General features: G+C 39.7%; 1 protein-coding gene across 1 annotated transcript in view; it reads right to left on the minus strand.

Annotated features, from left to right (window-relative positions):
- Nucleotides 1-2,902: 2,902 nt before the first annotated feature.
- The window catches only part of LOC149289645 (protein CASP-like), a 188,111-nt gene continuing 174,882 nt past the window's right edge, over nucleotides 2,903-16,131 (minus strand). Inside the window, exons 18-23 of the mRNA XM_089490354.1 lie at nucleotides 10,896-11,012; nucleotides 8,636-8,719; nucleotides 6,838-6,894; nucleotides 5,393-5,473; nucleotides 3,611-3,675; nucleotides 2,903-2,963 (exon numbers count right to left, since the gene is read on the minus strand). Of these exons, the coding sequence (XP_089346480.1) occupies nucleotides 2,903-2,963; nucleotides 3,611-3,675; nucleotides 5,393-5,473; nucleotides 6,838-6,894; nucleotides 8,636-8,719; nucleotides 10,896-11,012 (465 nt within the window). The remainder of the gene's footprint in view (nucleotides 2,964-3,610; nucleotides 3,676-5,392; nucleotides 5,474-6,837; nucleotides 6,895-8,635; nucleotides 8,720-10,895; nucleotides 11,013-16,131) is intronic.

Raw genomic sequence — 16,131 nt, forward strand, 5'->3', positions numbered from 1 at the left:
TCTTATCAGGGGAAATTGAGTTAGCCAGCTTTAAATATGTCCCACAAAGGACATGGGGGCAGAAGGACCAGATGTCAAAGTTCCATGATGAAAAATGCACACTTCCCAAAGAAAAGTGCTTTTTTAAAAAATCTTTTTATAGGAAATTAGATGTTATGATCAAAACAATTAAGCAAAAACACGGCTAAAATGTTAAAACAGCCTCGGTCATGAAAGGTACAAAAAAAAAAAAAAAGCAGCCTGGTCCTTAACCCCTTAACGACAATCCACGTACATGTACGGGCTGCTGTTAAATAGCTGCACCCCCGCGATCGGCTTTGCAGCATCCACGGAAGCCTCACAAGTGAGGAAGAAAAATGGCCGCCGCCGCACCGATCATCAAAGATCGCGGTGGCGGCCGGCTAAAACAGCTTAGGAAGCAATCGGAATCGCTTCCTAAGCATAAACTGTGTTGCTGACATGCTTCGATATCGAGGCATGTCAGTAACACTACCCACCTACCCAGATAGCCTTGTGATTGCTCCGAAGAGAAACCACAAGTGCCATCCTGTAAATGACGTTGCCGTCATTCACAGGATGCCATTAACAATAGATCTGAGTTCACAGAGGGTCTATCCAGACCCTCTTGAGAACTCTCGAGCTCCTCCTGCAGGTTGAATGCAGGTAGGAAGGGGTCGCATGTACATATGATGGCTGAAGTATTCCTTGAACAATGTAATCATATTCTTCCTGATTAGAATTTATTGGGGAGGTGACCATACTTTACTGAAAATACAAACAAAAACACGCAAACACTTTCATGTCTAAACTTTAATACCATACTTGCATAGGTCAGAAACAATATATAATCAAGGCTTTATAGAATCAGATATGCTAAAATCTCCAATATGTTTTGTTTTAATTCAAAGAATAAATTTCTACATTTCCAAATTTATATGTAATTATAACTAGGATTGAAGTTTGTCAAAATCACACAACCTTTACAGAGAGATAAGAGTGAGCCCCGTGCAATTCCTCTTTAAGTGAAGGTGCACAATGTAATATCTCTATAGGTGTAGATCATTAACCTATTAATTCCAGTAAAACAAGTAGCAGATTAGCAATTGTAAAGCAGGCCCACAAATGGTTAAAATAGCATTATGATTGCATCCAGTGCCATAATTACTTTTTGCAGGGGAGTAAAAATACATATTAAATTAATGATGCGACGGATGTATTTTCATGCAAAGACAATTGATCTTGAAAGAAGAAGGGCTGGTATATACTTGGATCGCAATCCTCAGCACATTGATTCTGGCAATACCACCGGCTTCATTATGTGTTAGTAATACAATGCCTCATCTTTTAACAGCACCAAAGGCGACTAGTATTTTAAAGGGGAAACATACATTTAGTGAAAGAACATCACAAGGTATTTACTAAACAGTGAACTGTAGCTCAGTTGGATCATTCCCTCACCAATTTAACTTCATTACAAAAGGCAAGCCCCGGTGAATTTCTATTGCAAGGTAAGCAGAGTAAAGTATCCTGTGTTTCTTGCTGAATGCATCCTTCAGGCTCTCGGGATTTAAAAAGATGCACACTTTAAAGATTCTGGGAGCAGGGGCCCTACAAGCTCCCCAGTTCTGCAGTGACGGAGCCTGTGATCTAAGAAAAGCTATCATAACTTTTTAAACATTATGTTTAGATAATGAGCTTCACATCATACCCAGAAAAATCCTCTGTATTAAATATGATGTATCGCCTGAGTCATAATGAAGCTGGTGGCATCTCCTCTTATACAATTAACATGTTTAACCCATAGAAATGAATCACAGTTTTTATGGATTATTAATCAACATTTGAAAAAACATAACCTTTCATATCCTTAACTAAATAGCATTGTAAGTGACTATTGTCATTGGAAACCCATTTCACCAAACAAACTAATGTACCAGTGCTGCAGGAATAATCTTATTGGTCAGCGCTGTTAGGATTTGAGAAAAAAACAAAACCAAACCAAACCAAACATTTCCTTGTGCAGATATCCAAAAATAGAATAAAAATTAATGGGTTTCATTTCATACAACAGGAAAAGAATACACTAAAAAGTAAGGAAGATCCTGCTGTTACATATTATTCAGACTTAAATAGAGTTGGATTTCTGCAGACGCCTTCAGCTGCCGATCTCAAGATGGGTTAAGCCACTGCCAATACCTACCGCAAAACAATAGATATTTAGATAAACAATGATTGCTTATAAAACTGAAGTCTGCGCTTCAAGCAGTCCAAGTTTATAGAGTTATTTGCTTATAGGTATTTTTAAGATACCATTTTTTCAGCACTGATAGGCACATACACAATAAAACACGAATGTGTTTCTTTGCTGAAATTAAATTTTCTACTTTTGCTTTTGTTACATGGATTACACTTTTACTGGACTACAAATGGCAAGATATTCACATGGATATGTTTGGGAAATGGTAGTATAAGCAGGTTTTGTATGTATATATTCTTAATCGCAATGCCTGCCCTTAACCTTTCCATCTTAGAATTTACTTATTACCACAACAAGAAAAAAATCAAACAGAAAGGTCCCTAAATCATTTTGTCTGATCAACACCTCAAAAAAAAGTACAAGATCCATCCAACAATAGAAAGGTTGGTGAATACTTGCTAGGTTTTACTGTTGGCCTGAAAGCGGCAAGTCACTGCTATGAGAAAATAAATCTTTGTCTTTTTAAAAATGCATGTTATCACGTGTGTCTACCGCTTTCCTGAATAGTAAAGATAATTGAGTCTAGGTTAAGGAGCTGAGCGTAACATATGAATCATTAAAAGCTCTCTGCACAGGCAGATTCTGTCATTTGGCCCTGACAGAGTAAGATGTCCCCAGCTGGTCTCCGAGGACATATTTTACATGTTATTGCCACATGGCTCCATTGTCTCCGTTCTCGTGAAACTTATGCATGTGATCAGAGTACCTGAAAGAAAATAAACATAGAAAATAAGTTAATCTTGTTCTTAGATTTCCAAATGACAAACAATAACAAACTAAGTGAGGACTGCAAACAGAAGAGCAGTTCTTCAAGGAAAGGGACACTGTGTCAAAATGAAGAATCAGTTGTGTGGAGATTATGGTCTTCACTAAATACAACTTCCCTTTAACCTCATTTAATTTGTATGTAATCATTTGCGAGCGAAGTGTGAATTCTGTTTTCAGAGAAGCAGAACTCTCTGGTCCTCATAGCAGGTTGTTATGTAGAACAGCTGCTGGACAACCAATTCAACTACCTTTAGGTGGACATTTCAGTAAATGCCCAACAGACACCTCAATGTCTCCACTTCTCAAGGCACTAAAGCGCTCATCCCAACATAAATTACACCAAAGGTACTTCTCTTCTTATCCCTTGTATTAATTGTCCAGCAGTGATCTGTGCACCATTGGCACAGTTCCCAAGTAACTACCTGCTACCTAGACCTTAACACAGCACTGTCAATAAAAAGTTAAGTGGAGATATAAAATACACCTTTAATTTTTTTTGCAATTTTACAATAAAATAAGTATAAAAAAACATAAAAGAAGAAACACTGAGGGATCAAGGTGGCCATGTAGTTTGAGAATATTTACTTCTTAGAGCAGTATGCAGCACAATCTCTTTCCACACTCTCACTCCAGGCTGTTTTGTACAGCACCTAATGAAAGAACAAAATAATGTTATTTATTTCATCATGATGTATTATACACTACCAAATATCATTCCTGCTTTTAGCATTTTAAATTGCAAATGAAAGTATGTGTGCCATATTACCTAAAACAATACCCAGTAAAAATATTTTACTTTAATTACTTTATTAGGAACTTTTAATTGAACCCACAGTCCCATCTATTATACTTAAAATGTAAAAATGCCCTAAAGTTAATACTCTCTGGAAAGAAACTCTTATCTACTTAAAAAGAATTGACAATATTGTTATCCCAGAATCTCCAGCATGTTTATTACTCCACTTAGGCTGGCCTCCTTTAACTCAAACTCAACTAAATATAACCATCCACACTTGCATAGCAGTTAAGAAATTAATAGCTAAAAATGGAAACAAAACAGACATTTTAATATGTCTCAAGTGGCAAGCCAACTAAAATTCCAGATTACAATGGAGAAAGAAGTATCGCGCATTTCACACATCTTTCAAGAAAACACAAATATGGGAAACATGTCTCAAAAAAGTAGTTATTATAAATTCACTTAGCAGCAATAACTATAAGTCCTACCAAGTACCACCCTTTTCCCTAGCGCCATCTCCGATTTTATGTAGTTTTTTTTTTTCTTGTTCGTTATATGAACAAAGGAAGAAACATATGCAATCGATTATTTTTTTTTGCTGTATTGTTTTATTCATATTTGTTGAACATATTCTTTCTACTTCTGTTATGTTGTTTACATGTAAAGACTAATTGTTTGTCTTACTAAAAATGAAAATAAAGATTATAAAAAAAAAAAAATGTAAAAAAAAAAAAAGTATATTTGCTCATTAGTAGTTTACATAAAAAGGAATTTTACTGTACAGGTTACATCACTAAACAGTTTACTTTAGAGTACTGCATGGGGATACGGGTCCCATGGGACCCGTTAAAAAACTTGTGGGTGTGGGCGGTTTTTCGGGTGTTGTGGGTGGTCAGACAATGAACCTGCGGGTCCCATTAATCCCACGCACGCCCCCACAAGGCTGCCTTCTCGTTGCTCGCACACATCGTCTCTTCTCTTGTTTTCCGCCCAGGAACCCAGCAGTCAAGTGAATTTACGTCACGTCACATGACTCTGCTCTGTTCCGGCGGGACAAGAAAAGAGACGCTGTGTGCGAGCAACGCGAAGGCAGCCTTGCGGGAGTGCGTGGGAAATCTGCAGTTCAGATAAGGGGGTGGGGGAGTTTGTATGAAAGAGTATGCATGATTGAGGGAATGAATGAGTATCTGTGAATCAGGGAATGAATGAGAGAATAATTGAGGGAATGAATGAGGGAATGAATGCTTGCGGGAGTGGAACACACGTTGCAGGAGCGGGGGTCAGAAATTCAGCAGGAGCGGGATTAAGAAAACAGTCCTGCGCAGGGCTCTAGTTTACTTCATCAGCATGAAGTCATGGAGAACAACTATATTTTGCTCCAAATACATATAAGAGATGTCAAGTAAAGCACAACTTCCTGCCAAATAATTCTGGGGAATTAAAAAAAATGTATGTTAAAAACAAAGTATGTTCCTAAACAATATTCAAATTTGGGTCGTCTTATAATCAGACCCTGATTATAAGACAACCCAAATATAATTGAGCAAATACGGTATATAAATGTATGTTTATAAAATATATACATTTTAATTTCTTATGTTATGAAATATTATACACATTTTACTTACCAGAAAGACCAGGCAATGCAAGAATAATGTATAGAAAAATGCAATCGTACGGGCCATTTTGTTGGACAGAATTAGTCTTCCCTAGAAAAGAGATATTTAAACACCTTCAATTTAGTTTTACTCATGAGACTGAAACACTATTAATATCAGCAGTGCTGAATATTTAAAAAACTAAATAAAGCCTCCACTTACTAATACTGTTCCATTTTGACATTTTTTAAACTTTATTTACAACTTTGGAACAATATTTATATGCATCATAAAGAATTTTGTAAAGGTTCAAAACAAACATATATGAAGGAAGCCACACAAAAAAACTTCACAGATATCAATGTTAACCAGGTACTTGAAATAAATGTTATAACCAATGAAAGAGAAAGGAACCCCAAAAAATAGCTGCCCCTTCAAACGCAGAAAGCTTTGAACGCTGCAACATTGCTAAGGACTGCCCGGATATACAGTAATTTATACTGAAATCTAAATTTCCGCAAGGATTTAGTACGACTGAAAAGAGCTAAGATTAGAAGTTCCCATTTATTTTAATGACCATTTTTTTATGTTTCTTCAAGCCTAGCTATTTCTTTCAACAATCTCAAAACACGGTTCAAAAGAAATGAAAAAAAGCTGTTTATAGTTTACAGTTGAATCAACAGTTTCAGTTTAGAAGAATTAATAAATTAATTAATGGTTAAGAGTGGCAGCGACAGTGTAATATTGAGAATATGACGGGAGTAGAAAAATTAAAGCTAAGCAGGCGATTTAACAAAGCATTGGGGAAAGTGAGCAGGGTGCTGGGTTGTATAGCAAGAGGCATTAGTAACAAGAAAAGGGTGGTGGTTCTGCCACTTTACTCACCTCTGGTCAGATCTCAACTAGGAGTATTGAGTACAGTTTACTATATCGTGGAGAGTTAAGAGGAGGGCTACTAAAATGGTAAAGGGTTTGCAAGATAAACGTTATCAGGAAAGACTAAGGGTCTTAATGTGTATAGTTTGGAGGAAAAAAGTTAGAGTGGGTTTTATTTTAAAGTGATTTAATAAAGTACAGGACGGAGAAATGTTGGAAAAATAGGCCATAATCTAAAACGAGAGGATCAGAGGCTTGTAAATAATTAAGGGTTTTTTTTTTTTTACGGAGATGTTGATAGATAAATTGAACAGGCTCCCATCAGAAAAGCTTGAGGCCAATACAAAAAGGGCATGTTTAACATGCAGAAAGAAAGTCATAAAGTTATCCTGAATCTAAGACAAGACCTAGTATCAATTCAATTCAGGTGTTTCTGAAAATATTTGACCGTATTTGTCAAAGTATCTTTGAGTTTAGATCTTGAGATACCATGATCCACAAACTCAGTTTCAGATTAATCTAGAATAGTTTGGATCTGTCGGGATGTATTAACACTTTATTTATTAGAAGAATTTAACAAATGTTTGTGTAGAACTTACCATTCCCAGGGTTGCCTTATCCCAAGGACTTAAACTTAGATATTTCCTCTGGCGTTCCTGAAAAAGAAAACACAAATCTGAAAAAGTGTCCTACTATTCAGAGAGAGAATAAAAACAAAATTGCAAAACATCTATATCGCTTTACTTATTTTTCTTCATAATGGTACATAACAGACATTTTAATTTAGTAGGTATGGAGAAACTGAATGGGCATAGATGTGTATTTGTGAATATTGTCTGGTTCCTGTTAAGTGTTATACGCATATCTGCATACCTCAGTTTCTTACGTCGCAGGGCAAGGGGAGAGGCATTTGGCCATGGCTCACTTTCCTCCCACTCCACTAAAGGCGTTCTGGAGCTAATCTCACCCATGTATCGAGTGCTATCCAATATACATTCTCCAAAACATAGTGCACAGCAAAGATCCAGGCATGGCGCAAATAATTAATTAATGCACTAAATTTGCATGTTTATAAAGCAGTCATTCTAAAAAAGAGCCTTCTATGTTTATTAAGGTAAATCCTTAAATTATATTGCTTGGGTATATTTAATGAAACCGATTCTTTATAATTATTATATTTATTGGCTTATAGGAAGTTGTTGGCCACGCAAATTACTTGCACAATCATGCTTATCAACTATGGTGAAGCAGGAAATTGTTATAAAAACCTGTACAATGATTCTCAACTTTTAAATGTATAAAAAAATATAACAAGCAAGAAATAAACACTGTTTTACAATGTAAACAGTGATATATTTTGGCTTCGGCTAACTATGCCTAGGGCATCAGGTTCAGGCGATACCAAACCCACTGGTGCCACACAAGGGGAGATCACCCTACTTCCTACCTCCCTGATCTGACGGATTACCGTTTGGGATATGGCATCTTATCCGAGCAGGAAGGGCAGTCGCTGTAGTAGTAGAGGACATTACCAAAAGGTAATATTAATGTTAGAGGGTCAATGCATCGGCACACAAAGAGTCAAAAGACTCCGTAATTCTGATAGAAATTTGTGGGAAACCACAAGCAGATTTTGTCTTGGTAACAAAAGCCTTGTGAGTGCCAGTGTAACATTAAGCAAATTCATTGGCTGATTGGGGAAACTAGTAAATAACTATTTAAGTGCAACAATCAATACAGGTTAAAGCAAAGGCTTTTACCGGGCATATGGAAAGACAAACGTCTTCCATGCATAAATCTTAGAAGATGCACTCCAGCCAATATTTTTCGGAAGCGTCCTGCGGTTTCAGGCTGGTAATATTGGTACGCCTAAGTAAATCTGCAAGTTTAATACCACTAAAAAAACCCAAACAAACCTATAAACCACTGCACATTTTATGAGTTAGCCAGCAAACCACCATCAAAATTCAACATTAACCGATCAATTTAATTATCTTCTGGGCAGGTCTACATTGGTCAAAAACATGTCCTCAAATGAACTTCAGAATTAAGGAATGGCTGCTGATAACACACCCATTACTGCACCAATGCAAAAGGACCCAGGTGGGGTAACGAGGAGGAGGAAGATGATAACGAAGTTGGTGGAATTTTTATTGTGGAGCTAGGAGAAACATGAGTTATGTGTACTATATCATGTGAGCTATGATACATGGGCTGGTGTGAAATTATTTTTTTAAAAATAGTATTTTTTATGCCAATGTGTAGTAGAATCAATATGTAATTGTAAAAAAAATCCAACTGAGTTAACACAAATATCTAAATATCCATATCTGCCATTTATGCTTGGGATCTGGCTGTAACAGCAAGTTCAATTATTCCTTTATACCAAGACCTTACCTTCTTGCTAAATGACGAGAAGGGATCAAGTCGTTCCTCATACTGGGACGAGTAACGGAGTTCTGTGTCATCGCTTTTGCTACCCTGACAGAACAATGGTTATTGATTACTTTTGATCAGCAATATGTATATTTGTCAGTGAAGTTCAATTGAGAAACTAGAGTTTTCATATCTAAGCCTAAAATTAACATGTGACAAGCTTCAGGGTGGGTCACCTGTAACCTGGACAGAAAGTCTCAGGGGGTTAAAGGAAGAAGTTACTAATTGGAAACCCATTCCTAAGAAGCACAATGGAATAGGACTAAGGCTTTTTTCATTTAAAATTCTGTTTTTCCCAATTATGAGAATAGCCTGTTTCCTTAAAAATATATTTCAGAATGCACAGATCAATTGGTGAAACCACAACTCTCCAACAAGCAAACATGAACATTCCTGTTTGTTGAATAAATCCACATTTGTAGGACTAACATCTCACATGGTCTTTGCAACAAAAGTCTAATGAGGGCACATCAAAGACAATGGTTTAATTAAAGGTTAGCCTGCAGAGGGGGGGCATAGCTAGAAAAAATGCATCATATTTTAGATTTATATATAGTCAGGTCCGCCATCGGGGGGGGGGGGGGTAGAACCAGTACTAGTCCTGGCTTAGCAGGGGCGGGCAGCCGTTGGCGAAGGAGGAGAGAGGCCATGAGACGCATGAAAGTCTTTTCTGGGGCTGGCCAAAGATTTCTGATGGTTGCCCCAAATATAGTATACTGGGTGTCTTCCTGTAGATCAGTTTAATAATACACTGGGAGCAGCCATCTTTTCTCTCCAAAGTGCCCAGGCATATTGTCTCTTCTCTAGAGAACTCTGGGCTGAGTACTTTTAATCCCTATATGATGGTTTTATCATGTGGGGAAGAAGTACTCCAGATCCATGACCTACCCATATTTTCCTATATGATCAGAAGTTCAAAAAATGTATAGCTATAGATTTTGTAGTCAATATATAAAGCATGTATTATTGTGCATTACGGATTCACACTATGTGCTCTTTTTCTCTTCCCCATATATCTCCATTTCTTGAGACAACAGTTTGCCTGATTCATATTGCTATCCATTCTAGCGACATGCTTTTGCTACTATTTTGTATAATGGGATCTGAGGAATTGAAGAGTTGTCATTAAGGAGAGTATTTCCTTTTATATGTATTTTTGTATCTCTATTAGCCTGTTTTTTTCTATTTGTACAAACACATTCACCTGATAAATACATATGGTCTACATTTTGGACTTCCAATCTTCTGTTTTTAAGATGTTTTTAAGATTTCCTACGGTGTCCTTGAGATTTAAACAGAGGTGAATGGTATCACCTGGTGGCAAGATGTATTATTGTTCTCCTTTCATTTGCTGTAAAGATCTGTCTTATTGAATGATTACGCTTCCTAAGCTGTTATTAGCCAACATTCTGGAAATGCGCACATCATTTTTTAAAATATTTTTTATGGGAAGACACTGGCTCAGAGTAATTTGCACGCGTGCAGTTATTTACTTAAGCCATTTTAGTGCAGCCTGCTAAAGAAGCAAATGAAGGACTGTGTAATAAAGTACAATAAATACGTGCTAATAATTCAGGTTCCACTTACTCCATGGTATATGTGCAAGCTTACAAATAACTACTGTGTGCAATGAAAATGATTCAGCATTTAAAACTCATAAAACTCATGTAAAGGTGAAAAAGTGGGCAGCACCAGAGAATGCACTGCTTGTGGCAATAGGACTCACCGTGAGGTCATGAAGTCACGTCATGCTAAGCTAAAGTTCTAGGTTTATTATTGCTGGGAATGTGATCGATTCCAAATTCCTGTATGTAGGAACTTATTGCAGTGACTGACCAGCTCCTCCCCCATGAGAACATAAATCTCCTTTGTTAAGATACCATTTATTTAATATGACACACTAGTTGTTTGAAGGAACCTAGAGATCTACAGACTCCAAAGTCACAGGTACACCAGGTTTTCAGGGAACATTATTTATAACTGCTTTCAGGTATATCCTTTCTTGGTGATATCTTCTACAATGAACCAAGGACACAGCATGCCTTCCAGAGCAAGCACTAGCCTTTCCTTAGAGTTTTCACAACACTATGAGCTTTAACTTTGGCCCAGCTCATAAACATCATAAAACTGATGACATTGTTTCTAATAATTTTTGTTATATTAATCTTTTGCTATATCGTCTCTTCATGCTAAAGAATGAGTATGGGAAATGAAGACTCACTCTGCCTGGATAGCTCTGCAGGAACTTGATTTTTTCATACAGCTTGATGTTGTCGGCTCTCAGATTATCCAGCTCGCTTTGCAGGGCTCTCATTGTATGGTGCATCATACGATTTTCCTAAATAAAACAAACAAAAAACAAAACACTTGGGTAACTACATGGAGACTAAATCTATAAATAATTTATTAGACCACGTTTCTACAGCTTACGCATTTAAGCTGTACAATACATGTGACTGTAAGCCTTTCTTACGAGTAATGGTATGCTTCACATGCTTGAATAATTACATGTATCTACTGTAACCTAGAGAGATATTGGTCTCAGCAACATGCAACTTAAACCTACTCATCAACTAAAAATACTACTTTTCTTAACCATTTGTTGCAATCTACACTCTATTCAGACATGTCCATCTATCACGTAATTTCCTTCTGACAATCTCAAAGGATGCAAAACTGAAAACTATAATTTCCATTGTGCAAAATATAAATTATGACACTGTTGAAGAAGCTAGGGTGGTCAGAATACTGTCATGCCATATGGCTAACGGATGGTGCAGATGATGTGATATAGCACTGATTTTGAAAAAGTTTTTTTCATTAAAAAAAGCACCAAAAAAACACGCTGCCACTCTGTCCCCCCCCCTGAGATATGCTGCCACTGTCCTCCCCCCGAGATATGCTGCCACTGTCATCCTCCTCCCCCCCGAGATATGCTGCCACTGTCTTCCCCCCCCCGAGATATGCTGCCACTGTCCTCCCCCCCCCCCCCGAGATATGCTGCCACTGTCCTCGTCCCCCCCCCCCCCCGAGATATGCTGCCACTCTGCCCCCCCGCGTATACAACTTCCGGTGCCGGGACTCAGCGGATGTGCCGGCACCGGAAGTTGTATACGCTTATTGCGTAGGTGTCCCCCGCCGGCCCAGCAAGACACCCGGGAGTCTGCTCTGGTAAGTCTTGGGGGCAGAGGTAAATCGCATCGTGCGGACGATCACCGGCTGCGGTGATGCGGGTAAACAACCTCCGCAGCCGGTGACCGTCCGCACGATGTGCTTAGACAACCTCCCGTGCCGGCACCCCCCCCCCCCCGTGGAAAGTGCTGGCAGGGGAGGCTGTCTGAGCGTATCGCAGAGTAGGATGCAGGTCCCCTGCACCGCTGCGGGGGATCTGTATCATAACCCCGCTGCCTGCCCCAGGCGTATGGGCCCCGAATATAGGCCGCACCCCCACTTTAACGACTTAAAGTGGGGGAAAAAAGTGCGGCCTATATTCGAGCCAATACGGTATTAATTCATGTAAACTATCTGCCCCAGTTATGCACATCTGCCCCATGTTATGCATTTTAACCCCCTATATGCCACTCTGCCTCCAGAAATGCCTTATACCCCTATATGCCACTCTGGCATATAAGGGGTTAAAAGTCATATCATGGGACAGAGTGGCTTATAGGGGGACACTTACATACGCAGACACTAATATACCCACCCAGACACTTACCTACCCACTGAGACACGTACTTACCTACCCACTCTGACACTTAGATACCCAGACACTAATATACCCACTCAGGCACTTCACTCACCGGCGTCACCGCGATGCCTCAGCAGGCGCTTGCTGCAGCTCCCACAGGATTACGGCGTGACGCTGTGTGACCCCACTAGGCCCCGCCTCCTCCAGAAAATTGAAGAGGTCTACCGGATCCGCTTTGGGACTGCACAGTGCCGCCGAGGTCCCGGTCCTGCTTCTGGAGCAATCTCCCCAACCGGCTCTGCTTCCCCGCAGTGGGCGGGCTATCCCGGGAGTAGGAAGGTACGCGCGTATGCAACCTCAGCTGAGGTTACCATACAGGAGAATCCAGGTCCCCTGCAGCGATGCGGGGGATCTGGATCTTAGTCTAATAGTCAGACCTCATTTGAGGTCTGATTAGAAGACGACCTCGATTACAAGACGAGGGGTATTTTTCAGAGCATTTGCTCTGAAAAAAACCTCGTCTTATAAATCGAGCAAATACGGTAAGTTACCTGGTTAAATTGAACCTTTCATTATGGTAGTAATGTGTGTGTCCTTGCTTGTGCATATAAGGCAAATAAAGAACATGTGGGCCATAAAAACACGTGTTTTTTGCACAAAATGTTAAACGTGTCAGTTCCATCGGTTTTCGTGGTTAATGCTTCACATTTAAAGCTTTTTCCAAAACCGTTCTTCCTAATTATGGACTTATGTCCTTGACTGGAGGGCAAAGCAAATATTTATTTGGATAATTTGTCTTCGTTGCTGAGTGCTTAAAAAAAGTATGTCAGTAGCTTTCTCATCACACAAATAATTTTACATATACAAATATATTAAAATAATACTATGTGCACAAAGGTGATTCAAGCCTTTATGCAAAGACATATACATTTATATTATTACATTTGGAAATCCATTTTTCACTTCAAGTAGTACACTTCAAGTAGGAAGAAAATTTGTCAAAAAGGAGGGTAATGACCCAGAATTGTGCGAGAGTTAAAGACGTTATATATATATATATAAAATTCTTTACATCGACAAATATGATGACTGTTATAATTTATTAGATACCATCTGCTAGGATTGAAGTGAATGAAACCAGGCAAGAATGTCCACTATCCCACCTACTATTCATACTCTCAGAATCATTTAATGACATTCACACACCTGTTTGGGAAGCATAAATAAAATCCTGGAATACATGGATGATATGCATGTTTCTCAGCAAAACATTATTAATAATTATCAAAGTTATTAAACTTCGAGAAAAAAAGGATTTTGTCTGACTTTTACTCATCTACAAAAGCTAACGAAGGAACCTGCTAAATAGATTCTAATATTTGTCTTGAGTTTAGAAATACCCAGTGTTTTATAGCATGTTATAGGGCATAAAGTACAAGTAGCATATTGCACACAATTTACCACCAGCTGTTGTCAAAGTTAGCGCATTTTACTTCAGCTCCTGGTGTATGTCACTGTCAAACGACATCCCAACCTGTCCAGACAGAAGGCTTCAACAATCTGTTCCTGTTCTGATGATGCTCATAAATAAATAAATATTTTGGGGATCCACGTTAGCTCAGCTTTGTCAAATTATATGACTTAACTGAGTTCCTTTTAGCCAGACTTTCATACTGGTTCTTCAAGATTTTAAGATCACATATTTCTGCTTCCGTATGGCAGAACAGACCCGTATCTTTGATTCAAAATGTGTTAGGTCACCTTGTATAGAAACTTATGATAAGGAGCCAATTTATCATCAGGGGAATCACTTAGGTAGTTTCCCTACGTGCAAAATTATGGCTTACCCTTGAGGCTAATGTTTTTCCTTTCTGCAACAAGCTCCCTGGCTTTACCACATATCTTTTGGAGGCTAAAACCACCCATGTCAATAATGTTCTTTAAACTACACAATCAATACCAACTGTTTCCCCCTCTCTGATGCCAGTCCAGATTTCTTTGCTGTTTTGACAGACTACAGGACTTCACTTGTCTCTTTACCCTATCCACCTAAAAAGACTCACATAGAAATGAATCTGCAGGACCATTACTCATATTTTCATATCGTCTCAATTTCACAGACAAACATAACATATTCAGAGAGAAGATGAGCTTTGAAGCATAGTGTGAGGTGGACCCATTCACATATCTTTTCTCTTTTGTACTATCGTCCCAATATCCCTATAACAACGCAATCCTGAAGTTTGGTAGACAGTGGAATAGGAAGTACCCCACGGACATGAGATGAACTGAGTGGATTCATTTACTTCAAAAGCACAGTCTAGGGGGGGCGTGGCCGAACGACGGAGGAGAGCGGACGCATGGCGGGTTAGCTCCGCTCAAACGGGGTGTTTAAGCGGCTGAACATAGCTTTGGGGAGGTTCTAAAGCTCCACTATACCTTGCCAACGGTGCGGTGAGGGGACCATGGCGTCTCAGAAGCCCAAACGAGGGCAGGACAAGCCAGCACACTTCTTTTCCCCGCGAGTTGGGAAACGCAGCATGCCGACCCAAGATGGGCGCCCACCGCTCTGCGTCTCCGTCTCGTGATCGCAGTTCAGATAGTGAAGGGGAGGATGTGGAGGCCCCTGTGACGATGAGAGGCATGCAACAGCTGCTTCAAGAACTCCGTAAGTCCTTACATGCTGACCTTACGAATGCTGTTAAAGAGATTAGGAGGGATGTGCAGGAGCTGGGAGAGAGAACTGCTCATGTAGAGCAGAAAATAGAGGAATTTTGCACAAGCCATAATGATTTGATTGATAAATATAGTGCCATTGAAGATGACCATACCCAACTCCTCTTAAGATTTAGAAGATCGTTCCCGCAAGAATAATATCAGGCTTAGAGGCATTGCTGAATCAATACAACCGTCTGACCTGGAGCCTTATGTGCTCTCTTACTTCAAAGCTCTCCCTCTCACGCATGCTGCTTTGGATTTCACGATCCATAGGTTGCCCAAACCTCGGGACCTCCCTGCTTCAGTCCCTAGAGATGCAATAGTTCGGCTGCACTTTTTTTAAAACAAAGGAAGCCATCATGGGGACCGTGAGACAGAAACAGAAAATTCCAGAGGAATTTCAGCACATCACTTTGTTTGCTGATCTCTCTGCATACACGCTTGCCAGGAGGCGAAGCTTCAAACCGATCTTGGAGTCTCTACAGAAGAATAAGATCCCTTACAGGTGGGGTTATCCCACAAAATTATTGGTTACTATCGACGGCGCTACGCATACGATTCATTCTCCTTCTGCCTGTCATGAGAAGCTGCGTGCCTGGGGGGTCCTCCTTCCACAGGACGTGTCGATCCCTCCAGCCAAGAAACGCCTGGTCCCTCCAGCCAAAAAACGCCTCCATAGGTCGCCCACCCTGCCCTTTTTCTTACCGCCGACCGTTGCTGCAACTCACGGGACTTCTGCTACTTTCATTGGTCCCTATGGGTCACCTGATTGCACTGGGACAGTTCTTCTCTAATGCGATTGTGAGTTATTTTCTATGCTGTGCAGGTGGGCACGGGGTTTACAAAACTTTTGTTACCTTTTCATTTTGTACCTCTACCATTGCGTCTAATATGTTACATACACCCTGTCTGCTTCGGGGGTTATAGAACGACGTCTGCACTCTTATGGGCTGCCATGCTCCGGGGCTAGTGCCCTGTTCTCCGGTGACAGGGGCTATATGGAGAACACATAGGTGGCTACCACCTGCTTTGGTTTGGTTGTTCTGGT

The sequence above is a fragment of the Sceloporus occidentalis genome, unplaced genomic scaffold, assembly GCF_023333645.1.
Source record: "Sceloporus occidentalis isolate IW3139 unplaced genomic scaffold, rSceOcc1.0.p SCAF_43, whole genome shotgun sequence".
In the NCBI taxonomy this organism is placed as follows: Eukaryota; Metazoa; Chordata; class Lepidosauria; order Squamata; family Phrynosomatidae; genus Sceloporus; species Sceloporus occidentalis.